Below are 24,981 nucleotides of genomic sequence, written 5' to 3'. Positions count from 1 at the left end.
AGAGGGGAGCAGCCAGGCTGCCCAAGAGCCCAGCAGCAGCAGCAGGGGGAGGTGGTGACACCATTCCCAGGGGGCCAATAAGTGGGGCACCTCATGAACTCCTTCTTGTAGCATCACGGAGGAGGAGGCAGCAACAACAATGGTGAGCTAGGCAGGGATGTCAATGAGCAGCCAGGAAGCCCCACGGCCCTGGGCAGAGCTGCCGCCCTGGCTTGGCTGGGCAGAGAATGCCTTGAGCATGTGCAAAGGTGCCCTACTGCTCCAGAGGGCGGCTGGGAGGGCCAGTGCAGGCAGAGGTCCCTCTCCCACTGCTGCAAGCATCTCCCAAGAGGATGGGGCTCTTGGTGCTAAGCCTGTGGGGTGGGACCGCTGCGGTGGGCAGGTTGCTTTGCAAATGGGTGGGGAGCCATGTGGCTAAACCCTGCCCTCTGCTACGTCCCCTACTGAACCCAGCCGCCACTTTCAGCTGCTGTTGAACCAGCGGAGGAAGGAAGGGCAGGTCAAATCCTGGCACCTGTTTCTCTTTGCCAGCACCAAGAGGAGGTTTCTCATCCCTCCTAGTGCAGTTACAAGCACAGAAACCCACCTGCTTTTGGCTGTCAAGAGAAGGGTGCTGGGGGGGGGGAGTGGTGAATCTACCCATCCAGTTGGGCCCAGAGATCCTTGCTTGGCTGGATATTGGAAGGTGGGGAGGGCTGAGCCATAAAGAGCCTGTGGCCGCTTCCCACATTTCTACCCCCAGCTCCAGCCAGAGAAGATGTGACTGGGCTGGGGGGGGCACAAGGTGCCTGACCAGCACCATGCAAGCCTGGGGGAGAGCCATGGGGGCAGCACAAAGACAGGCAGCCTCCTGCTCAGCCGGCAGCAGCAGCTTCCGCTGTGACCATCCCCAAATACGGGGAGCAAACCCAACCAAGGAGGCCAGGCTCCTGCTCCAGAAATTAAGAAAAATAACAACAACAGCAACTAAATGTATTAGATATACATTTGTGTTTTCCATGGGTTGAAGTGAACATCCACATGTACAGTTTCCTTTTGCACAGCAAAAGATATAATAATAATTATAATATATCTATACATATCTATAGAAACACTGAGACTGGAGAAGAAAATGGATTTGTGGAGAATAAAAATAATATTCGCCAAACCTCATAATTAAAAAAAAACAAACCCAAAAGGTCTCCATGATCTTCACCACAGTGCAAAAAAAGAAAAAAGAAAAAACTTAACACAGCATGGAATGGAAGGAACCATGGAGGGAGACACACGTTTTTTCAAAAAAGGAGGAAGGGTAGAAAGAGAGTCAGGCAGGGAAGGAGGGATGAAAACCCCCTCCCCGCTTGGGGAGCTGTAAACAAGACACACCCCTCCCCCACCCCCAGGGTTACGGAAAAGCATTTGGCAAGTCTGGGGGGTCCCGAGAAGCCGGGGCGTCATCCCACCGTTCGGGAGCGGGGTGGTCCTACCGGCGAGCGGGCGGCCGGACGGGGCTCCTTCTCTGAAGACCGGCCGCCGGGCCGAGGAGGAAATGTGCCGGGCTTTTCTGCCTGGAGAGGGAGGCTCGCGTGGTCGCCCCGGGGGGCAAAGGAGGGTCCCACCTGGAAGGCGCCGGCAAACGTGGCCCGTCTTCCATGCGCCTTGGCGGAGCCTCCCCTGGCTCCCGCCAGCCGTCCCTCCGACGGCTCCGTCAGCCGCTGTCTCCTCCGGGCTCGGGGCTGTCCGGTCCGCGGCACGGCTGGAGCGGCGGCGGCGGGGAGCCTCCGTCGTGGCCGTTGCTCTCGATAGACGACTCGCTGCCGGTGCTCTCGCCCGAGAGGAGCCGGGTGACGCGCAGGTCGGCGCGCAGCAGCGCCACGTCGTTGCCGATGGCCAGCTCGCCCAGCTCGCAGATGAGCTGCCCCAGGCTGGGCGCCGCGTCCGCCCCGTCGTCGTCGTCGTCCTCGCCCAGCGGCGCCAGCAGCTCGTCGTCCTCGCCGTCGCCCTCCTCCTCCTCGTCCCCGTCCTCGCCGTCGGGGCCGCCTCCGTTGGCCAGGCCTCCTGCGCGCTCCTCCAGCTCCTCGCCCAGCGCGTCCTCGGTGATGGAGCCCAGCTTGGGCGCGCTGCGGCTGCGCTCGACGGGCGGCTTGTAGCAGCAGCCGGGGCCGTGCAGGAGCAGCTTGCGCAGCGGCACCAGCGGGATGGCGCCGTCGGCCGCCGCCGCGCCCGCCTGCTGCAGCTGCTGGTGCCGCGCGTCGGCGCGCTTCTTCAGGCGGCGGAACTCGGCCAGCGCCGCCGCCGACGTCTGGTAGAGGAGCAGCGCCATGGCGCGCGCCTTCTCGGCCTTGGAGACCAGCACGGCGTGGCAGCGCAGCAGCACGGCCTTGTGCTTCACCTCGTGCCGGTAGATCCAGGCGAAGAGGCGCGGCAGGCGCGGGTCAGCCACGCAGTAGGTGACGCGGTGCAGCAGGTAGAGGTGGCCCGGGCGAGAGGCCGCCTCGGAGGGCGCGGCGGGCGCCATGCGGATGCCCTGCGGCCCGATGGTCAGCTTCATCTTGGTGCCGTGGCGCCCGGCCTCGCTCTTGGCCCAGATCTTGCCCACCGCCACGTCCGTGCAGCCCTCGCCCTTGGCCTGCAGCGTGGTGGCGTTGCCCAGGTAGAGCACCGTGTAGGTGGGCGCCTCGCTGCTCACGCGGAACTTCTTGCGCTTGCAGCGGAACAGGTTGCCCATCCTGCTGAGGGCGCCCTCGGGCGGGCACGCGCGAGCCAAAGAGCCCAGCGCCGCCGAGCAGGGCAGGCTCCCCGCGCCCGCCGCGCAGCAGCTGCCCTTGCCCTTCCCCGACGGCGCGCTTGGCGGAGGAGGAGGCGGCGGAGGCGGAGGATGCCGCCGGTGCTTCTGCTGCGTCTTCTTGTGCTGCTGCTGCTGCGTCAGCTGCTCGTCGTCCACGGCCAGCAGCTCGAACTTGTGCCTCTTCCAGGGCAGCATGGCGTCGCCGCCCGACGGCGCGGCCGGCCCGGGGCGCTGCTGCTGCGGCTGCGGCTGCTGCTGCTCCTCAGCTGGAGGCGCCCGCCGCAGCCCCGGCCGCCCGCGCATCCCGAGGGCGCCCGAGGGGGACAGCCGGGCACGGGCCCCCCGCCTGCCACCGCCGCATCGGCGCGCGCGCCCGCCGCCCCTCGCCGCGCCGCCGCCGCTGCCCGACCCGCCGCCGCTCCGTCTCCATCGCCGCCGCCGCCGCCGCGCGCTTCACATCCCGTCCGCGGCCGCTGCTCGGGGCTCCGCGCGGGCGGCCGCGCCGCTAAATATAGGCCGGCGGCGCCCAGAAGCCCCGCCGGGGAGGAGCGGAGGCGGCGCCGACGGAAGCGGAGGGAGGGACCGAGCCGAGGCAGGAGGAGCCCCGGCGCCGCTGCCCTCCTCTTTCCCGGCCGGGGAGCGCGCTCGGCGGGGAGATGCGCGGGCGGCCCCGGATCGACGCCACGGCTGAAAACGGGGAGCTCAAGGCGGAGGGAGCGAGCACCGGGGGGGGGCGGAGGGGGAGGCTTGGCTGGCGTTCCCGGCTGCGTTTGCGCGCTGCTGCCTCTCCGCCCACCGCCGGCCGCATCCTCTGCTGGGCAGCCGGAGAAGCGGCAAGGACCGGGCGCAGCGGGGAAGCAGAGGCACAAAAGAACCGCGTCGCAAAAGGGCGAATTCGGGCAAAATCCCGGCGGGGGAGGACGGGGGGGGGGGAGAGCGAGCCGGAGGACGGGGCGCAATACGGAAACGGGGAGAAAGGGGAAAGCAAACAGAACTCCTCATCTCCAACCATCTTAGGAAACGGAGCTGCCGGGTCCTGTTTTCTGTTTCTTTCTTTCCATGTTTCTGCATTTATGTCCCAGTCCCCCCCGTCCAAGGAGCTCAAGGTCCAGGGGTCTCTCTCTCTCCCCCCGTTTTATCCTCACAACACCAGCCCTGGGAGGGAGCTCAGGCTGAGAGGCAGGGAGTTTCATGGATGAAGTGGCCACTTGAACCCGGGTCCCCCAAATCCCAGTAGTCTGTCACTGTAACCACTATTCCACACTGTCTTTTTACGCCTTTGATGTGAGAAGAAGAATGCTGCATCTCCCTGGCCAGAGGGTCCATCCAGGGAACATTCCAGCATCCCGACTCTGACAAGGTGGCTTTTCCGTCTCCCACAAGCAGAAGCCCCTCTGGCGGCTGCTCCCCTTGCCAGGGCTGACTGAGGGGTAGACTGCTTTGGAATATGGAGGTTGCACCAAGCTGCCACAATGATTACTGCCCCTCCCCTTCTAAGCCACCAGGGCTAATGGTCAGGAGAGCATTGTCTAATACGGCTTCACGTTTAGGTGATGTGTCAAGGAGCTGTTAGGCAAGGCTGGCAAGGGCCGTAGCTCAGTGACAGAGCACCTGCTTGGCATGCAGAAGGGCAGTGGCTCCATCCCTGGCAGCCTCCTGAGGGAGGGCTTGAAAAAGACTCCTGCCTGAAACCCTGAGAAGCTGCTGCATGTTAGGGTAGTGCAGGCAGTACTAGGCTGGAAGTGAAAAGCAGAGCTTCCTGTTTTCCGCTCAGTCAAATGAGAATATTTCCAGCACGGATTCCAGCTGCTTCCCCCTTTTCCTTGGCTTCATGGATTTCTCCCCACAGCCCCAAGATCCCTCTCCCAGTCAGCTGCTGCCAACGCGGACCCTATCTGTGCACATCTGAGGTCCGGATTCTTTGCCTCCATGGGCATCACTTGACACATCATTTCTTAAATATGTATCCTGCCCTTCATCCAAAGATCTCGGGGTTAGGGCACAGCACAAAGACACAGAAATAAAACCACAAAGTACATAATGAAAACAAGAATGAAAGCAAAGCAAACCAAGAACCCACCCAGCCTTGGACATGTTGTTGCCCAGTCACCCAGTGTGGAAAACTCCTTACAATCTGCTCAAGTTTGTGCTGCCCCAAATGCTGAGTTTTCCCCTTATACCATCCTGGCGCGGGCAGTGCAGAAAGAATCCCCAATATAATTTGGTGTTACGCAGATGTGAGCAGCAGGCCTTTGTAATGTGCCATTACTCACTTCCCTCCATTGTTCGGGCCTGTTTACTCCTCCTCCCTTTCTCTCTCTGCCTCCGGTTGTTTAACTGACAACAGTCCCCAAGAGTTCCTGTCTGTCTTTGTCTGCCATGACTGCTGAGTTTTCCCTGGAGGCTGGGGGGGGGGCAGAGGTACAGTGGAATTGGAAGAGGGTTCAGAAAAGGGCAACCAAAGAGTCCCCTACAAATAAAATCTGCAGCATTTGGGACATTTTCAAGGCCCAGCCACACTTCCCCTTAAGCCCATACCTCTTTCCCCATTTTCCATTCGGTCTGGGGCACAGTGATTCCACTTGTGATTTTTGCCTCAGACTCCCAAAGCCCCATGTTTTCCTGTTCATACTTCCTATAATCAATAGTCTGCTTTTTGTGTTGTCTCTACTTTCAGCTCTCCCCCTCCCCCATGGCAGAGAGCCAGAGAATCAGAAACCCAGAAAATCAGATTATCAGAAAACCAGGTTTTCAGAAACCTGAATAATCAGACAATCATTCAACATATACAAAAGGAGGTCCTCCCAATACACTGGGAAATGATCTATAATGAACTGAAAAAGGTATTTAAATACACCTTCCTTAAGAAACCAGAGGCCTTTCTCCTGGGCATTGTCAGCCAATTGGTGCCAAAGAAGGACAGAACATTCTTTATGTACGCAACAACTGCAGCAAGAATACTTATCGCAAAATATTGGAAGACACAAGATTTGCCCACCTTGGAAGAATGGCAGATGCAAGTGATAGACTATATGGAGATGGCAGAAATGACTGGCAGAATCCGAGACCTGGAAGAAGAGTCGGTGGAAGAGGACTGGAAGAAGTTCAAAGACTATTTGCAGAAACATTGTAAAATGTTTGAATGTTAAAAAGATGTTGGATATAAAGATAATATGACATTAGTGACATAGTTAAAAGGAGTATGAAAAAATGCTTAAAAAGAAAAGGGGGGAAAGACCAGTAATATTATGTCTAATGTACATGGCGAAAATTGATTTGAAAAGGGAAGAAAATTGGAGACATAATAGGTTGAAATATATAATCATAAATGAGATTTGAAAGAGGGTAAGGATTTGCTGAACTCGATTGTGTAAAGGGGAACACACAAAAGGGAGATGTGAGGAAGTCAAGAAAGAGAGTTATATAGACATAAAGCTAAAAAGTGGATTTTTTCTTTTTTATGTTTTTATTGTCTTTTTCTTTTTGTGTGAAGTATTTTCTCTTTTTGATGTATTTTGTTTTTGTTGTATGTTTGTTTATTTTCTAAAACTTTAATAAACATTTAAAAAAACAAAAAAACAAAAGGAGGTCCTCCCAATACACATTTTGGGCATACAGTATACTGTTTGCCTGTGATTTCTCTAAGAATGCTAAAGAGAGAAAAGTAAATAAAATTTAAAAATTAAGCATGCCGAGAAAACTGGAAGTGTGCTGCTGGAGAGAAGCTGCAGAGACAACTGGAAAAATTATCCTGCTAGGGTAGGCAGGGAGAGAAGGAGAGAAAGTGGGAGCAGACTGCCCCCATCATCGCTTCCAGGAAAGCACAGGAAATCTCTTTCAGGAGCTATTTTAGGACCACTTCAGAAGAGGGACAAGTGTTCCTTTGGGTTTTTCACAGCTTGATGTTTGTTCCAATTCAGCAGTAAACACGGGGTTTTTCCAGGGAAAGTGGTGGGCCCAAAAGACAAAAACCAAACCATCTTGGACCCCTAATAACATATCAATACAGAATACTAGAAGGGCTTGAGGGTTCATTTTGCACCTTGGTTTCCTTCCTTGAAGCCTGTGTTGAGGTATAATCTTGATAGCCATCGTGGAGCGTATTGGTCTCTAATCTGTCCAGCAGTTGTCAGCAAAGAGCACCAGTGTTGAAGCGATGATTCTTCAACATCAACTTCGTTGGACTGGTCATGTTGTTTGGATGCCTGATTATCGTCTTCCAAAGCAACTACTCTATTCCCAACTCAAGATTGGAAAGCAAAATACCGGTGGACAACAAAAGAAGTTCAAAGACTCTCTCAAGGCAAATCTAAAAAAATGTAGTATAAACACCAACAATTGGGAAACACTGGCCTGCGAGCGCTCCAGTTGGAGAACAGCCTTGACCAAAGGTGTCATGGGTTTTGAAGACACTCAAACTCAAGATGCAAGGGAGAAATGTGCTAAGAGGAAGGCATGCTTGGCAAACCCTCACCATGATCAGCTCCTGCCCGGAAACCAATGTCCCCACTGTGGAAGGACGTGTGGATCCAGAACTGGCCTCTACAGTCACTTATGGACTCATGGTTAAAACCGTGTTTATGGAAGACAATCTTACTTGGCTACAAAGAATCACCAAAGAAGAAGATCAGAATACTAGCAGTCATAGGACAAGCAGTAGTTATGGCTTTGCCCTGAAGGTGATGTGATAGAAGTTTATAAAATTATGCCTGGCAGAGAGAAAGTGGATGGGGAGAAGTCTCTTCCTCTCTTCTGACAGTAGAATTTGTGGGCATCCAATGAAGATGAACCTGGCAAGATTCAGGACAGCACAGGGCAAAAACCCCAATTGGTAAAAGTAAACAAGAAGCGTTAAATACTTTACAGGATAGCAATGTTTAAAAGTCTGAGAAAACTAAAGGTCTCCTGGCAGCACAAGGATAACAAAGCAGGTGCCCAGTGAGCTTCCTGGGGTGTTGGGAAGGCTGTTCCATGTGCAGGAGACGCCACCAAAAAGGCTCCACCTGTTTGCCACCTGCTGTCCTTCCAGTGGCCAGGATTATTGCTGCAGGTGCCAACCTCAGGAAGAAGTGGGGAAAAGGATACGGGACAACACTAGAATCAGGCCCCAAAGTGGACAATTGCCTGGTTCTCAGCCCACCTCTGAGAAGTAAATGAGTTCTCGTTGATTTGTTTAGTCGTTTAGTCGTGTCCGCCTCTTCGTGACCCCCTGGACCAGAGCACGCCAGGCACTCCTGCCTCCCGCAGTTTGGTCAGACTCATGTTTGTGGCTTCAATAACACTGTCCCACCATCTCGTCCTCTGTCGTCCCCTTCTTCTTGTGCCCTCAATCTTTCCCAACATCAGGATCTTTTCCAGGGAGTCTTCTCTTCTCATGAGGTGGCCAAAGTATTGGAGCCTCAGCTTCATGATCTATCCTTCCAGTGACCACTCAGGGCTGATTTCCTTAAGAATGGATGCGTTTGATCTTCTTGCAGTCCATGGGACTCTCAAGAGTCTCCTCCAGCACCATAATTCAAAAGCATCAATTCTTCGGCGATCAGCCTTCTTTATGGTCCAGCTCTCACTTCCATACATCACTTCTGGGAAAACCAGAGCTTTAACTATACGGACCTTTGTTGGCAAGGTGATGTCTCTGCTTTTTAAGATGGTGTCTAGGTTTGCCATCGCCTTTCTCCAAAGGAGCAGGGGTCTGCTGTCGCCATTTGCAGTGATCATGGAGCCCAAGAAAGTAAAATCTCTCACTGCCTCCATTTCTTCCCCTTCTATTTGCCAGGAGGTGATGGGCCCAGTGGCCATGATCTTCGTTTTTTTGATGTTGAGCTTCAGACCATATTTTGCGCTCTCCTCTTTCACCCTCCTTAAAAGGTTCTTTAATTCCTCTTCACTTTCTGCCATCAACGTTGTGTAATCTGCATATCTGAGGTTGTTGATATTTCTTCCAGCGATCTTAATTCCAATCTTAATTCCGGCTTGGGATTCATCCAGCCCAGCCTTTTGCATGATGAATTCTGCATATAAGTTAAAAAGCAGGGAGACAATATACAGCCTTGCCGTACTCCTTTCCCAATTTTGAACCAATCAGTTGTTCTCGTTGATACTATACTGTAAAAAAAAAAGTATTAAAATTCTTTATTATTATCATTCTCATCATCTTCATTTCAGTTCATCTGTTGCCTGAGGAAGGCCCTATGCAACTTACCCACAATAATTAATTTTTTAAAAACCTATAAAATGTTGTCATGTCCCAGCCATCCACTGAAGAGACAGATTTTTGTAATACTGTGCATGTGTTTGTAAGGAGAGTCTATATCTGACAGTTACAGATAGGTAGCCGTGTTGGTCTGCCATGGTCAAAACAAAATAAAAAAATTCCTTCCAGTAGCACCTTAAAGACCAACTGAGTTAGTTCTAGGTATGAGCTTTCGTGTGCATGCACACTTCTTCAGATACACATCTCCTCCTAGTGAAGAAGTATCTGAAGAAGTGTGCATGCACACGAAAGCTCATACCTAGAACTAACTCAGTTGGTCTTTAAGGTGCTACTGGAAGGAATTTTTTTATTCTATATCTGACAGTAAGAGACGCCTGACAAGGGAAGACTCTTCGACAGTAAGAGACACCTGAGATGGGAATGGGCTGCCTTGGAAAGAGGTGGACTCTCCTTTGTTGGGTTTGCTCAGCAGAGGTCAGGTGGCCATCTATCAGGGAAGCTTCAGCTGGGCTTCCTGCAGTGCAGGGGTTGGGCTAGATGACCCTTGGTGACCCTCACGACTCTAATTCTGTTTCACGTATGAAATATTTATGAGTGGCCTGGTGTCCATCTGGACATGGCTATTGATTCAATTTGTCATTTATCCCCAGAACTTCCTCTCTTGTTACTTCCATCTGACCCAAAACAAACATGGTGGCCAGTGTGAGTTTCTGAAGACGATCTTTCACAGTTAAAAGCAATGTAAATGATTAAGTCAGCTTCTCTGCACCCTTTGTGGAAAACATTTCCAGTAATCTGTTCATTCTTTTGTCACCTTAACAGTCTAATCATCTTCCTTCCTGGTTGCCTTCCTGCTTCTGATTTCTTTCTTTCTTTTCAAAACACTTGTCTTGTTTTTAGTGATACCCAGCTCAGAGTTTTCTTTTGGCCAGAGGATGTGCTCACTTTGTTCCTCTCATTCTGGTTAGATTTCCAGTTTGCAAGGAAAGCCTTTGGGTGGTCACTGTAAAAGCAGGACTTTGAAGCATACTTATCTTTCACAGCCTCCCTGACTCTGCTGACATCCACTTGGGAGTTGAGGGTGCCTTTTCTAGCCTGTGGTCTGTGTTCCCAAACTGAGTGAAGGGGCAGCAGGCCCAGCTGGCTCATCCTCCTGTTCTGCCAGCAGCAAAGCAGAGGCCCCAGAGGGAAGCCCGCAAGCAGGATTCGAACACAAGAGCAACTCTTCTGGGAACTGGCCTTCAGAAGCATTTGCTCCATCTCATTGATCATTTGGGTTGCCCTCTTCTGAATCTTTCTGAAATCCACAGTATCTTTTTTGGGGGTGAGGAGACCCGAACAGGACACAGCATTCGAAACGCAGCGGCACCATAAATTTATTTAGTGGCCCCACGATTACTGGCAGTTTTGTTTTCAGAATCATCAGCTCACTGCGAATTCTAGATAATATATGAAAAAAAGTTTAGAAGCCCAGATCTCAATATAGGAACATCCCCCCCCCCCGGCATCTGGTCAGCCACTGTGAGAACAGGGACTAGAGGAGCCACTGCGATGTTAAATAGCCTCCAACTGTCCTGAAGAGATTGTGTGATCCTCTCTGCTTTCCCTTTCATCTTCCTTTCATCTAATACTCTCATCATGAGATGTTTCCTCTTTTGTTAGCAAATGTGGTGTCCAGACTGGGCTATTCAATATATGGTCCAATTAGTTATCTAGCACAGGAACAACTTTCTAATGGGAAGAGCCGTTCAACGGAGGAACAGGCTCCTTTGGAAGATGATGGGCTCTCTTTCACTAGAGGTTTTGAAGCGGATGTTGGATGGCTGTCTGTCAGGGAGTCCCTAGCCAGGACTCTGGCATTGCAGGGGGTAAGACCTTGGGGGTCCCTTCCAACTCTGCAGCTTTTGTCCAGCTGCTTTGATTACATCTTGCACTAGATTCAGAGGGGATCTCTGGCAACCTCTGCTCTAGTCAGTTTCGTGGCTCTCTGTTCTAAGGCAGCCTCATTTAGGGGATCTGCCTAGTTGGCTCTGTTGCAAGGGCACTGCTCAGGCAATCGGGGGAAGTTAGAGTCACCAAGTATTGCAGCACTTGGTTCCTGGGTGCGCTCTCTCTCTCTCTCTCTCTCTCCCCCCCCCCCCCCGGTTTCATTTATATTTGCAGAAGTTTTCATGGCCTATTTTCAGAGCCCCCTTTGCCAGGTGCACAAAGTGTTCTTCTCACTTGGTGGCAGCATGTAAATGAACCCGCCCAGAGATACAGCCAGTGCTGGATTTACATATAAGCTAAACAAGCTCTAGCTTAGGGCCCCACTCTCTTGGGGGCCCCAAAAAAATTTAAAGGAAAAAACAACTAGATGTACATTTCCAAAATATAAGATAAAAAAATGAAATAAAACCTACATCCAGCAGCAGTGTTTTGTACTGTGTAGGCTCCTATGATGTAAGTCATGGGCCCCGCCTGCTAGCCTGTTCCCTCAAATAGCCCTGGTTTGCTCATTTCTATATATAGGGTGCCTACATTCTGCATGGCCTTTGCATTCTGCATGGACTTCTCAACAATTACTTTGATAAAATACATATTTTGTTATGTGCAAATGGCTTTAGATACCTATTATGTCCATAAATTACCATAGAGCATATATTCAACACAAAAAACCAGTGACAATTTGTTGTTGACAAAGGACAGCTGGACATATAAAGGGCCCCATTACCTTCAGTAGTTTAGGATCTCATCAAACCTAAATTTGGCCCTGGAAGCAGCCCTGGCGAGGGGGCTCTGCATTATGTCCCTTCCTGTTGCCTTGAGACGCTGCGCATCACTGAGCTGCTCTGTAGTGTGCTCAAGGCCAAACAACGCGTGTCACTGAGAAGTTGTACAAAACTTTTTGCAGCTGAAAACAGAAGTTGTGTGCGTCTGTTACCAAGACTGGAGCCACTGTGTGAAGAAGGAGCGTCACCCTTTATTTCCTCCTCCATCCTGAAGAAAATCTGTCTGTAATTCTTGCTCAAAAAAAAGGAAGGCACATTCCTTGAAGTAATTTACTAAACCCACATGCAATGCTCTGACACATGATGTGGTTCTGTGCTAGAATCTCAGTCTTTGGCCCAAGGTCAATATGGCTTTGGAAACTTTAATAATAATAATAATGATAATAATTATTATTTATATGCCACCTGTCTGACTGGGTTGTCCCAGCAACTCTGGGCAGCTCCCCACAAAAAAATAGTAAAAACGCACTACATCAGACACTAAAAACTTCCCTGGGCAGGGCTGCCTTCAGATGTCTTTTAAAAAACACAATGTTTATCTGTTGACATCTGCTGGGAGGGCGTTCCACGGGGCAGGCACGACTACAGAAATTGGTATTTACAGGTGTTGATGTTGTACTGAGTTATTCACCCGTCTTTAAAACCTGGCAGAGGAACAATTTGACTGGTTTCTAAGGAAACACAGTGGCTACACTTCTCAATTCATTGGTTCTCAAAGTGGGTGGTTTTGCCCCCTGAGGGTTGTGGTGGCATCACCGGGGGTGGGGGTGGTGGGGTGCTGAGGTAGGTGTGTGTGTGCAGGAGAGCACTGGAGGTATAAATAACTACCAGACTTTGAAAAGCTCATATTACTGGATCAAGATCATCAGTTTTGTTGAACTAATTGAATAGAACTGAATAGTTTAAACTGGATATTTTTTTTTTGGGGGGGTGCAATTAATTGTTACTGTTCTGACTTTTACTTAGTGGCCATGCAAACCACTATTCTGGATAATGCTTTCTATAGGGTGGGGGCACTTTAATAACCGGATGCACAAATATAGGATGGGGGACACCTGGCCTACTAGCAAGATATATGAAAAGGATCTCAGAATCTTAGGAGACCACAAACTGAACATGAGTCCGCAGTGTGATGCAGCAGCAAAAAAAGTTAATGCTATTCTAGGCTGCATCAGCAGTCTAGCCGCCCAGAGTGGCTGGGGAAACCCAACCAGATGGGCAGGGAACAGATAATAATAAAAATAATTAATAATTATAATAATTATAATTATAGTGTCTAGATCAAGGGAAGTCATAGTCCCACTCTATTCTGCCTTGGCCAGACCATACTTTAAACACTGTTCAGTTCTGGGCACCACAATTTAAGAAGGATGTTCATAAACTGGAACATGTTCAGAGGAGGGCAAACAACATGATCCAGGGTCTGGAAACTTTTATAAAGAATGATTGAAGGAGCTGGATATGTTTAGCCTGAAAAAGAGGAGACTGAGAGGAGATAAGATATCCATCTTCAAATATCTCAAGGGCTGCTACATGGAGGAGGGAGCAAGCTTTTCTCCTGCTCTAGAGCATAGGTCAGTAAAAGTAAAGGGACCCCTGGACAGTTCAGGCCAGTCACAGACAACTCTGGGGTTGCGGCGCTCATCTCGCTTTATTGGCCAAGGGAGCCGGCATGCAGCTTCTGGGTCATGTGGCCAGCAGGACTAAGCCACTTCTGGCGAACCAGAGCAGCACACGGAAACGCCGTTTACCTTCCCGCTGGAGCGGTACCTATTTATCTACTTGCACTTTGAGGTGCTTTCGAACTGCTAGGTTGGCAGGAGCAGGGACCGAGCAACAGGAGCTCACCCCGTTGCGGGGATTCGAACCGCCAACCTTCTGATGGGCAAGCCCAAGAGCATGGGTAGGCAACCTAAGGCCCGGGGGCCGGATGCGGCCCAATCGCCTTCTCAATGCGGCCCGCAGACGGTCCAGGAATCAGCGTGTTTTTACATGAGTAGAATGTGTGCTTTGATTTGAACTGCATCTCTGGTTCTTTGTGGGGGACAGGAATTCGCTCATTTCCCCCCCCTTCAAAATCTAGTCCGGCCCCCACAAGGTCTATGGGGCAGTTGACCGGCCCCCGGCTGGAAAAGATGCTGAGAGGCCCAGTGGGAGGCGGGGGGGGGGCTGGACTCGCCTTCCTTGGCCTGGCCGAGGTTGGACTAGATGCCCCCGGGGGTCCCTTCCCCTCCCACGGGGCGCTGCTCCTCCTCCTCCTCGTTCCCGGGGCGCGGGCGCGGCCCGTGCGCGTCCCCGACCAGGCCCGGGAGGCAGGTCACGTGGCCCCTCGCCCTCCCCGCCGCCGCCGCCGCCTTTTCCCCGCGCCTCGGACGCCCCCTGGCGGCGCGCGGAAGACGCCGCCCGGAACCGCAGGTCGCCGCCGGAGGTTCCCGCCGGAGCCTCCTCCGCGACGCGCCCGGCCGCGCCCTCCTACTGGCTCAGCCCGGCCACGTGACGCGGAAGGAGTCCCGCCGATCGCAGTCCCCTTCCGGTTGGTGGCCGAGGGGCCCCCAGCACAGGCGGCATCATGGGCAAGAAGAAGGCGGCGGCGGGGCTGGGCCGGGCGCTCATGCGGGAGCGCAGCGGGGGCCGCCGGGCGGCAGAGGGATGGGTGAGTGGCGGGAGGGGGCTCGACTAGATGGCTCCGGGGGGCGCCTTCCAGCCCTGTGGGGTCTGGGGCTCCCTGCGAGGGGGGCTGCGGCAGAGGTAGACTGCGCCTGAGCAGGGAGGCTCCGCTGGGTGCCCTCGCCCCCTCCCCGGAAGCTCCCCTGCACTAGGAGCCTGAGAAACTCCATGCAAGGGCTGTGTAAAAGAACGTTGTCAAAACGTGAATCGGTTGGCAGGTATAGATAATTTTATAAAATATGAAGTTAAATAATATGGAGAAAATAAAGTGAGGTGCGTATTCAAGAAATCCAATTTGAGAACATAATGGGAAGATCGGAGGTCATGTCAGAAATAGCTGCAGAATGATGTACAAAGCAAATACAGTATCAATTTAGGAACAAATGATTGTTTATTTGGTATTCTTTATTTTGTTTTTAACAATTACTGCTTATTTCTTTTATACAATGTTTCAACTAATAAAGCATGAATAAGAGATAGTCTCTCCCCCCCCCCCGCACTTTCCCTTCCCTTCCTCCTGCTCCCCGCAGCTCAGCCATGAGGAGTGGAGGCTTGAGGAGGAGGTGGTGGGGATGCCAGCCCTGCTTGCCCCCCTCACCCCCTGCCACTCCCAGACCCCCCCTTCTCTGCTCCTGGGCCGCGTGGGCTTCCAAGGCTCCGCATGCAGACCGCCCCAGGCTCAGCCCCTGGCAGCATCTCCAGGCAGGGTGGAGAATCACCTGCCCCCCCCATCTGAAACACTGGAGATCTGCTGCTGCCAGCCCTTCTCAGTGGGGAGCAGCTTCCTGTGTCTGGAAAGCAGCTAAAGCAGAACCTCCTTGTGCCAAGGCAGTCTGCCATTGGCTACCCAGCACTGGAGAACAGGTGGAGGTAGCCGTCTTGCCCTGCCCAGAAGCTTTCTGGAAACATCTGGCCAGGTGCTTCTGGAAACATGAGGCTGGCCTAGGTGGGCCCTGCAGCTGGCCTGGCGAGGGGGTTCAAATGCTCTGCTCTTACCTCACAGCTGCACACCAGCGAATTGAACGATGGGTACGACTGGGGACGGCTAAACCTTCAGTCTGTCACTGAGCAGAACTCACTGGAGGAGTTCTTGGCTACTGCTGAGCTGGCTGGAACCGAATTTGTGGCAGGTGAGTCCTTGGCGAGGATGTTCCTGTGTTCCATATCCTGACACTTTTGCTGCTCTTGACAGCTTCTGTTGCTCTGCAGAGAAGCTGAACATCAAGATTGTTCCTCCTGAGGCTCGGACTGGTTTGTTGACAAAGGAAGAGACCCGGAAGATCCAAGAGTTGCATGAGCAGAACAAGCACTTCTTGTGCATCCCGAGAAGGTGAGTGTCGCAGAGTTCAGGGTGCTGGGGACCTTTCACGTTCTGTGCTGCTACCCACATCCCCTGTGTTATTTGCAGCCTGAGGGTGCTGCCGGTTTAGTAGCATTTCTGTGCCACATAAAACATGAGAGTGGAAAGGCCAAGAGCCAGAGAGACACAACCTGTAGTGTGGCTGTAATGGCAAGAGATCTCTCTAGTTTGAAAATGGTGTTTGTGGTCAAAGCTGTAAAAGAGAACATAATATTCATAGCTTTTGATATTTCTGTGCTAATGAGTAAAATGTAGCTTGCTAAGCTAGGCTCAGACTTGGTGGGATGACTCCTGTGATTGGGATGTTGGAATTGAATCCTGTGACTTGATCAAAAAGAATGAATGCAATAGAAAGGGAAACAAGGAAAGAGTGACTTAATTATCATTTGTTTGTTTATTACCAACCCTTCACTCTTTGGTTGCAGGGTGGGATACAGCTTTATAAACAATATTATAAAACTTAAAACAATAGAAATATAAGAAGTGCCCTGAAAACATGCACCTATACAGACTTCTGAGAGAGTGAACATGATAGTTCTGTGGAGAGCAGTTGGCTAAATATAAATGCAAAAGTAAAAATACACAAAGAATATTGTGTCTGGAGCCTACCACAGACCACCAAACTAGGGCGTGTGTGCTGCTGTCCTGAAACAAACTGCAGATGCTTTAGGGAAGCAAGAATTTATGGTAACGTGGAATTCCACTATCCTGATATCCGCTGGGAGGCAAGCTCTGCAAAGCATGACATCTCTATCCCTCCACCACCCCATACTAATAAAACCCCCATAATCTGCCTTTGCTGATGACTTCCCCTGTGTCTGGTGAGAGCAGGCCACGTTGGGACAAGCGGACCAGTCCTGAGATGCTGAACCAAGCAGAAAGAGACAGCTTCCTGGAGTGGAGGAGGCGGCTCGCCCGGTAAGTGCCCCCTGCTGCTGGGGGCTTGCATTTCCCCTGACGCCACCTGGGAGCACAACATCTCAGGTTTCGGTCGAGGATTTTCGCAGGGTGGAGCCATGAGCCAGTGTGGGCAGGGATCAAGAAGCCCACCAGGGCAGCAACAATATTCAGCAGGCGGTTCAGTACGCCTCCCTCTCGAATACTGTTGCCTCAGTTAGAAAGCTGTTAGTCCAGATCAGAAGCCTCTGACCTGGGGAATCATCCTGGCCTCTAACACTCTCCTGCTTCCTCCTTTCCCGCCTTACATTCCAGTCTGGAGGAAGAACAGAAACTCCTTTTGACCCCCTTTGAGCGGAACTTGGATTTTTGGCGCCAGCTGTGGCGAGTCCTTGAAAGAAGGTAAAGCTGGTCCTTGCCCTGTGGCTCTCCCTCACTGGGAAGCCGCTTGCTGGTGCTGGTGGTGGGAATGGGTTGGAATCCTGTTCCAGAGACATGTAAAAAGGTTAAAGAATATTGGGGAATGATTTATAATGAGTTGAAAAGCATGTTTAAAACAACATTCCCAAAAGGTCCAGAGGCCTGTTATGAATAGTTCAGACTGAAGTTCCCAGGTGTCAGAAAAAATTATTTATGTATGCAACAATGGCGGCTCAAGTTTTGTTAGCCCAAAGATGGAAAGTGAGGGAGGTCCCAAATATGGAGGACTGGCAGCTTGAGATGATAGAATTTGCAGAATGAGGTTTAAAATATAGAATAAGAGAGCAAGAAAAACATCTCTTTAAAGAGGAGTGGCAAATCTTTGCTGAGTACTTGGAAAATAACTGTGCACAGCTAAAGACGCTGGCAGCATCAAGATAAATTCAACAGTGTGGTTAATGTTTGAATGAAGTAAGTTGGAAAATTGACTAAAATGGTTACAGTAAAATATGCAGGAATGATAGATAAGTAAAATGAACCATGGAAGGAGGAGGAGATAAGTCATTGGATATATGGTATTTTGTAAAATGTTTAGTTTGAGATGTATAAATTGAAAATTTAATTTTAAAAAACTATTAAAAAGAAAAAGATTCCCGTTCCAGAGGCCTCAGTGTGAAGGCAGCCAAGATGCCTTCTGGCCACAAAAGCCCTTGCCAGGGGCTGCTGTGTGAAAGTGCCTGAATTGCTGGAGCTGGGATTCCCCCATCTGAATAGCTACATGCTATTGCTATGGTTGCCTCTCCAACCTGGGCTGCTCCTCCCTGATTGAGGCGAGGGGGGAGCTAGTGGCCAGTGAAGCAGCCACCCCTTCCCTTTCCTCTTGCAGTGATATTGTGGTTCAGATTGTGGATGCCAGAAACCCCCTTCTCTTCCGATGCCGCGATCTGGTAGGTGAAGCGAGCCGGGGAGCGCGATTTACTGGGCAGCTGCTCAGGGTGGGTGTGGGGTGTGGGGTTGTCCTGTTCCCTGCTCAGTTGGCTCCTTGCTCTGTGCTGCAGCTCCCAGGTTAGATCGCCGATGGCATCTCCCGGGAGGGCTGGGAGAGAGTCCCTTGCCTGGAAGCCTGGAGAGCCGCTGCTGCCAGTCAGTGCGGGCAATACTGAGTTAGATGGACCAGGGGTGTGACTCAGGATAAGGCAGCTTCCTATGTTGCTGTGTGCCAAGCAAACCCAGACTCTTCAGGAGCACAGGAGGCTGTTTTATCCTGGGCGAGACCCTTGGTCCATCTAGTGTCTACACTGGCTGGCAGCAGCGGCTCTCCAGGCTTCCAGTCGGGGCAGTCCCAGTCCTTATACGGAAGGAGACGGTTGGGACCTGGGAACTCCTGGTTGCAAAGCCAGTGCTCTGCCTCTGAGCTCCTGTCCTTCCCCAGCATCTGGGGGAAGGGGAAGGGGAAGGGGAGCATTCTGGACCTGAGAAGTCCGTCTAGTCCAGCCCCTCTTCCCACCCCAGGAAAGGAGAATCTTCCAAACACCCTTAAATAGTGCCCTTCAGGGTGGACAGAGGGGCCTGCCTGTCAATCGCCGCACGTCCTAGGGATGCCCAGCCAGCCGCTTTGGCCTGCCGCTCTGCAGGGGCACTCCCTGCATCTCTCCCATGGGCCCAGTTGCTGTGGAGTGTGGGGCGGGTGGGGCTTGGCCATGCAGGGAGGCCTCAGGACGCCCCTGGGATGGAGGGCCCCCCCCCACGGGGCTCTTCTCCCTCTGCTTTTCTTCCCTGAGTCTGGAGGGTGATTCTGCTGCCTCCTCCCAGGAATGCTACGCCAAAGAGATCAGCCCCGAGAAGGAGAACCTGCTCCTGCTCAACAAGGCCGACCTGCTGAGTGAGGAGCAGCGCTGCGCCTGGGCCCGCTTCTTCCAGGACGAAGGGGTCCGCGTGGTCTTCTGGTCTGCCCTGGAGGAGGCCAGGCGCCTGGCAGAGGACAGCTCTCAGGTAGCAGACGCCTCGGGGGCAGGCAGCTGGGGCGGAGGGAGCAGCTTCCAGAGGGGCAACGCTCAAGGCTTTGGCTTTTCAGAATGTTCCTTTTTCTAAAGAACCTTCCTGCCCCTGGGCATGCAGGATCCTTTCCTTGCAAATACTCCCAGGATCAAAACACTTTCTGTGGAAGAGAAGTGCTCAGGCTCTTAGAAAGGTCCCTGGACATCCTGCAACACAAGAGAAGCTCAGCCTTCCATGGGGCAGAAGCAGTGGGGTTCCACCTTAACCTCCATGGGGCATAAGCGGTGAGCCGGTTCCGTCACAGTCGGCCTCCACCGCAGCAGCCAGAAGATCTGGAGGGCACCAGAATTGGAAGGTGGCTCTGTAGTCCCCCGTTCTTCTCCCTTCCAGGTTGGGCTTCATGTACCTGTGGATTTTCCTTTGGCCTCCACAGGGAGGTGATCAGGCAGGCATTAGTTGGTATTTCATAGACTCATAGAGTTAGAAGAGAGGGATCCCAGGAACCACCCTGCCCAGCCCCCTGCAGTGCAGAAATCTCAGCTGAAGCACCTCTGACAGATGGGCAACTCAGCTCTGCTTAAAAACCTCCAGTGGAGGAAAGTCCGCCACCTCCCCAGGGAGACCGTTCCACTGTCAAACGGCTCTTACCACCAGAAAGCTCTCCCTGACATGGAGCCAAATCTCCTTTTTTGCCGTTTGAATCCATTGATTCGAGTCCCACCCTCTGGAGCAGCAGGAAACAAGCTAGCTCCACTTTCCGGGTAACATACATTCTGTGTTTCGTGCTTCTACATTCTAAGTGTTCTGCTGAGCCTGCAGGCAGAGGCACCTGCCCTGAATTCTGTCCCATTTGCTCAGGGGTCAGAAGCTGCGCAAGAGCCAGGCCTGGATGAGGGCCATTCCAGCGAGGAGGAGATGCAGACCTCAAGTCGCCACGTGGAAAGGGGACCCGGCGCTCTCTCGTGGCCTCCTGGGAACAAAGAGCCCGGCGGCAGCGAAGAGGAAGACAGCGACGTCTATGAGGACTGTGCGGAAGAGGAGGAGGAGGAGGACGCCTGGCTGACCTGCTCTGAAGACGAGGAGAGCAGAATCCCTCTTGGGTCCGTGGGGCAAAGCAGAACTGATTCCCCCCAGAGCCCGAGGGCAGCAGGACCCCCTCAGGGCCAGCTGCTCAGGAACAGCAGCCGCTTAGTGCAAAGGGAGGAACTCCTGGAGATCCTGAGGACGCTTCACTCCGGGAGGAAGGCCAGGGAAGGCGAAGTCACTGTTGGGCTGGTGAGTTGGGGGACCGCCTTGGAGCTGGGCTGCTTGTCCCTCCTCTGGTGCTGCAGGGAGGAGCCGGTGTGCCAGGCCTGCCTCTGTGCCAGCCGCTTCCTCCCTTCTCTCCCTAGGTGGGCTACCCCAACGTCGGGAAGAGTTCGACCATCAACACCATCCTGGGCAAGAAGAAGGTCTCTGTGTCGGCCACGCCGGGTCACACCAAGCACTTCCAGGTACTGCCTGGCTGACCGGCTGTGGAGGGTATGGCTGCTGCTGCTGCTGCTGCCAGGGCGGGAGGGGCAGGGGTGAGGGCTGGACCAGTCCTGCAGGGGAAATTCCAGCTGTGGCAGAGTAGACGTGGCCCCAGCTGCCTCTTTGGCCCCAGCCCCACAGGCCTCCCCATCTCCTAGGAGCAGATTAGGAGGGTGGGGGTGGGGTGGGCCCCAGAGTCTCTGCTCTTGCCTTCTTCCGGGACTCCTGCGCTTGTTCCCCCTCCGGCAAGCAGTCCTGAGTCCTGCCGGACTCTCATCCTGGCCTTGCCCTCCTCCTTGCTTGCTGCCAAGGCACCTTCCAATTTCTGATTTGACCATAAGGAAGCAGAGCAGGAGCTGGAGGGGAGGCCAAGGAGAGTCTCCAGGGAGTGGCGGGCGCATCATGGGAGCCAGGCCAGGAGCTTCCGCCAGCCCCAGCTGCGTTTGCGCTGCTTGGCGCTGGTCCTCCATAGCTGCCTGCTCTGCTCAGCAGAGGCAGCTTGGGCTCTGGGGGGCTGGTACCTGAGGGGAGCCGGAGCTGAGCGCCTCTGCTGTTCCCGCCCCCCTGTAGACGCTGTACGTGGATCCGGCCCTCTGCCTCTGCGACTGCCCTGGCCTGGTGATGCCCTCCTTTGTCTCCACCAAGGCGGAAATGATCTGCAGCGGGATCTTGCCCATTGACCAGATGAGGGACCACGTTCCCCCCGTCTCTCTCATATCCTTTGCTTTTTTTCTGGGGGTGGGGGGGTGGGTGGGAATAAACTCAGTCAGTTCTCCATCTGCAGAGCAGCCAAGGCTGGCCAGGGGGCCTCAGCTTCAGCCCTGCCCCAGACAGGAGTTGGCTGTATTGGGGTGGGGGCTTTCCAGTCGCCTTGAGTTCCCCTCAGTTGCCTTTGGCTAGCTTTGCCGGAAAGGGCAGGTGTTCAGACTGAGGTGGGCAGGAGATGGGCAGCTGCACCTGCTCCCCCTCGCAAAGACCGGGCATCTCCTGATTCGCTGCTGTTTCAGTAAAGTGCCCCTCCAGATGCAGCAGAGAGGGGCAGCCTCAACTGCAAGGAAAAGAGCTGTCTTGGGAGGTGAGGAGGGCAGCTGCCGAGGTGGGGGGCCTGGTCTCACCTTGGGCACCCTTCTCCCCCCTCCCCACTGCTTGTTCCTTCACTGGCCCACGTCTGCCAGCGCATCCCCCGGCCGGTCCTGGAGGCCACCTACGGGATCAACATCATCCGGCCTCGAGAAGACGAGCCGCCCGATCGGCCGCCCACGTCTGAAGAGCTGCTGACGGCCTACGGATGTGAGTTGCCGCCCTGTGAGGGGCTGCGCGCTGGGGTTTGGCTCCCTCCGAGGGGTGCTCCTCCTTTGGCCCAGGAAGGGCTGACTTGATTATGGATTTAGAAAAGTAACTTCTGTATAGCGTTGTCTCAACAAAACATAAAACAACACTAAAGATCCTGTCTTGTCTGTCTCATGGGACCAGGGCCCTACAGGATCTGATTTCTTTCCGCAGAGCCTGTGAGACAGTTGTTCCGCCTGGCCTTTGGCTTGGAATCAACTTGATCCCCTCCCCCTCTTTCTTTTTTCCTTTCTCCTTTTGTGTTGGAACTCCTATTTGGGGACTTCCCTGGCTTTTTTCTGGCCCATGTAGGACCAGTCTAGATAGTTAGCCGTGGTGAAGACTTGACGTTTTTATCCCCAAAAAAGTTTTTGAGTTTCCACTGAAATGAGGCTGCATGTTAATGTTTTAATGTTGTATTTTAATCTTGTTCTTTAAGCTGTATTTCATTCAATTGTTTTTATATTTGGTGTTAGCTGCCCTGAGCCCAGTCTTGGCTGGGGAAGGCGGGGTATTAACAACAACAACAACAACAACAACAACAACAACAACAACAACAACAACAACAACAACAACGTTAAAAGTGGACAATGGGATGTCTTAGCCGCCTGCATAGGCCTGGTGGAAGAGAACCCTTTTCAGCAGCGCTTAGATGTTGGCACAGAATCCCCTGGCAGAGAGCCCTTCGTCTGCCAGAGCTGCTCTGGCTCATTTCTGTGGCAGCTTGCCCCGTCCCCTCCATACAAACATCAGAAGAGCCTGCAGCTGGATCAGGCCCAAGGGGACCCGTCTCGCCCAGCAGCCTCTTCTCCCAGGAGCCACCTAGATGCCCACAGTGGGGAGCCAGGGAGCAGAACGTGAGCACAAGAGCAGCAGCAGCAGCTGGTATTCAGAAGCATGGCTGCCTTCAGCCGTGGACGTGGCACGTAATGGCTGTGGCTGGGAGCCTTCAATCGGCGTCTCCTCCATGAATTCATCGCATCCTCTTGTAAAGCTGTCCCACGTGGGTGGTCATCGCTGCCTCCTGTAGCAGGGAGTTCCAGGGTTTCACTCTGCACTGCGTGAAGAAGGAGATTGTTTTATGGGTCTTGAACGGTCCTTTCAGTTTCATGGGATGCCCCTGAGTTCTAGTGTTAGGAGAGAGGGAAGACACCTTTTCTGTGTTCTGCACGCCATGCCTCATTTTATAGATTTCTACCATGTCACCTGATACTTGCCCTTTCTCTAAGCTAAAAAGTTCCTTGTCTCTTTCCTCCCTTCCTTCCGCCTGGCCCAAGACATGAGAGGCTTCATGACGGATCATGGGCAGCCCGATCAGCCGCGCTCGGCCCGCTATGTGTTGAAGGACTACGTCAGTGTAAGTGCTGGGGACTCCTGAGCCCCGACACTTGGCTCTAGGGAGGAAGGGGGGGCGTGCTGGAAACAGAGTAAATAAATGTGTCCTGGTGGGGAGATGGAATCCTTAACTTCCCCATGTCTTGACTTTCATTTCTCCCTCTCCTGCTGCCTGCCTCTCCCCCTGCCCCCCATTTCCTCACAGGGCAAGCTGCTCTACTGCCACCCACCTCCTGGCACTGACCCCCAGGACTTCCAGTTGCGTCACGAAAGATGCCCCTTGCAGAGCAAGGCCGGGCAGCGTGAGGCCAGGGGGCTGCCTGGCAGGAGCCCCAGAGCAAAGCAGATCGAGAATGTGGTGGACTCTGCCTTCTTCCACCAGGTCAGGGGCTGTGTGCGTGCATGCGGGGGGTGGGGGGGTGGGGAACAAACCAGGAACCTGCTCTGCTCCGACACCTGCTTGGGTGAAATATGGTGCACCTGGTCAAATCCTGCTTGGCCTCTTGGGCTGCCCCCTGCCTTCCTCTTTGCCCACACAACTTGGCCTCTTGGCTCCCCAGGTGGGCCTGTGCCCCCCATGTCACCAGGAGGCTCCCCCTTGACACGGCCTGCCTCTTTCTCCCAGGAGAACGTCCGGGCCCTGACCAGAGGCAGCCAGTGCCTGATGGGCAACCGAGTGGGAGGCCCCTCTTCCACGACCGGCGCCGAGGACGCCCGAGGCAAACCCTGGAAGAAGCACGGCAACAGGAACAAGAAGGAGAAGATCCGCCGCATCACCAAGCACCTGGAGGCTTGACTCTGTGCGCCTCTGCCCCTCTCTGGGCAGGATCTCGCCTCCACCAGAGAAGAGAGGCAAGAAGAGGCTGAGCCCATGGGCTGGACTCCCCCCTCCCCAGGCAGGGGACTGTCCCTTGGCGGGCCTGACCAAGGAGAGGCGCTCTGGTCATAGCGCCTGGAAGAGGAGGAGGAGCTGCTGCTTGGGCACCCACTTCACCTCGTGGCCCAAGCCTGGAGCAGGAGGCCGTTCTCCACTTGCTGGCAATAAATTTTTCTTACCTTTGCCATCCTTGTCTTTCTGCAAGTGTGGCAGGTAGATCGAGATGCGACCCTGTCCTGTCCTGACCATTCAGGTGCACTTTCTGACACCTCCCCCCCCCCCCCCCCGTGGCACCAGACCCCCTTGCAGCCGCTGTTTCCAGAACCCTCGACAAATGGCCGTTCCAAGGCTTCTTAGAGGAAAGCTCTGATTCTGCTTTGCCAGCCTGAAAGGGCTCCTTTCTGGGCACTGCCCATTCCCGCCTGTCTTCCGGGCAGGATTTCAAGTTCTTTCTTTTTGGCCTGTGAAAAGGGCCCCCTCTGCCACCCAGCCTTTCCCCCCAGGATGTTTTGCAACCTGCCTGGGGTCCTGGGCCCTCCCCAGCTGGGAGAGGGGCACTTCCAAAGCCAGATTGTTTTCTACCAGTGGATTCCAATGGCAAAAAAGGAAATTCCCACTAAACACCCAGAAGATATTTCTGGTGGTGAGAGCTGCTCAACAGGAGAACAGTCTCTCTCAGGAGGGGGTGGGCTCTCCTTCCTTGGAGGTTTTAAAGCAGAAGTGGGATGGCCGCCTGTCAGGGATTCTTTAGCTGGGATTCCTGCATTGCAGAGGGCTGGACTAGCTGGCCGTTGGGGGTCCAACTCTGCAATTCTGGGATGATGGGTGCTATGG

At 53.4% G+C, this 24,981-nt stretch overlaps 2 protein-coding genes across 2 annotated transcripts; one reads left to right on the top strand and one right to left on the bottom strand.

The window, feature by feature from the left end:
• Positions 1-1,549: 1,549 nt before the first annotated feature.
• FAM43A (family with sequence similarity 43 member A) lies at positions 1,550-3,198 on the bottom strand. The gene has a single exon (XM_081863117.1). The coding sequence runs from the start codon at positions 3,068-3,070 to the stop codon at positions 1,688-1,690; it is 1,383 nt and encodes a 460-aa protein (XP_081719243.1). The 5' UTR covers positions 3,071-3,198; the 3' UTR covers positions 1,550-1,687.
• An 11,078-nt stretch (positions 3,199-14,276) lies between these two features.
• LSG1 (large 60S subunit nuclear export GTPase 1) lies at positions 14,277-24,330 on the top strand. Its single transcript, XM_081862467.1, has 14 exons — positions 14,277-14,405; positions 15,423-15,549; positions 15,629-15,749; positions 16,611-16,697; positions 16,992-17,078; positions 17,983-18,043; positions 18,909-19,088; positions 19,953-20,369; positions 20,486-20,587; positions 21,177-21,320; positions 21,773-21,896; positions 23,213-23,292; positions 23,476-23,652; positions 23,896-24,330. Exons 1-14 carry the CDS (start codon positions 14,322-14,324, stop codon positions 24,064-24,066), a joined length of 1,962 nt encoding a protein of 653 aa, XP_081718593.1. The 5' UTR covers positions 14,277-14,321; the 3' UTR covers positions 24,067-24,330.
• The last annotated feature ends 651 nt before the right edge of the window (positions 24,331-24,981 follow it).

The sequence above is a fragment of the Podarcis erhardii genome (assembly GCF_964252035.2).
Source record: "Podarcis erhardii genome assembly, chromosome: 5".
Classification (NCBI taxonomy): Eukaryota; Metazoa; Chordata; class Lepidosauria; order Squamata; family Lacertidae; genus Podarcis; species Podarcis erhardii.
This window is presented reverse-complemented; position numbering and strand designations above follow the sequence as displayed.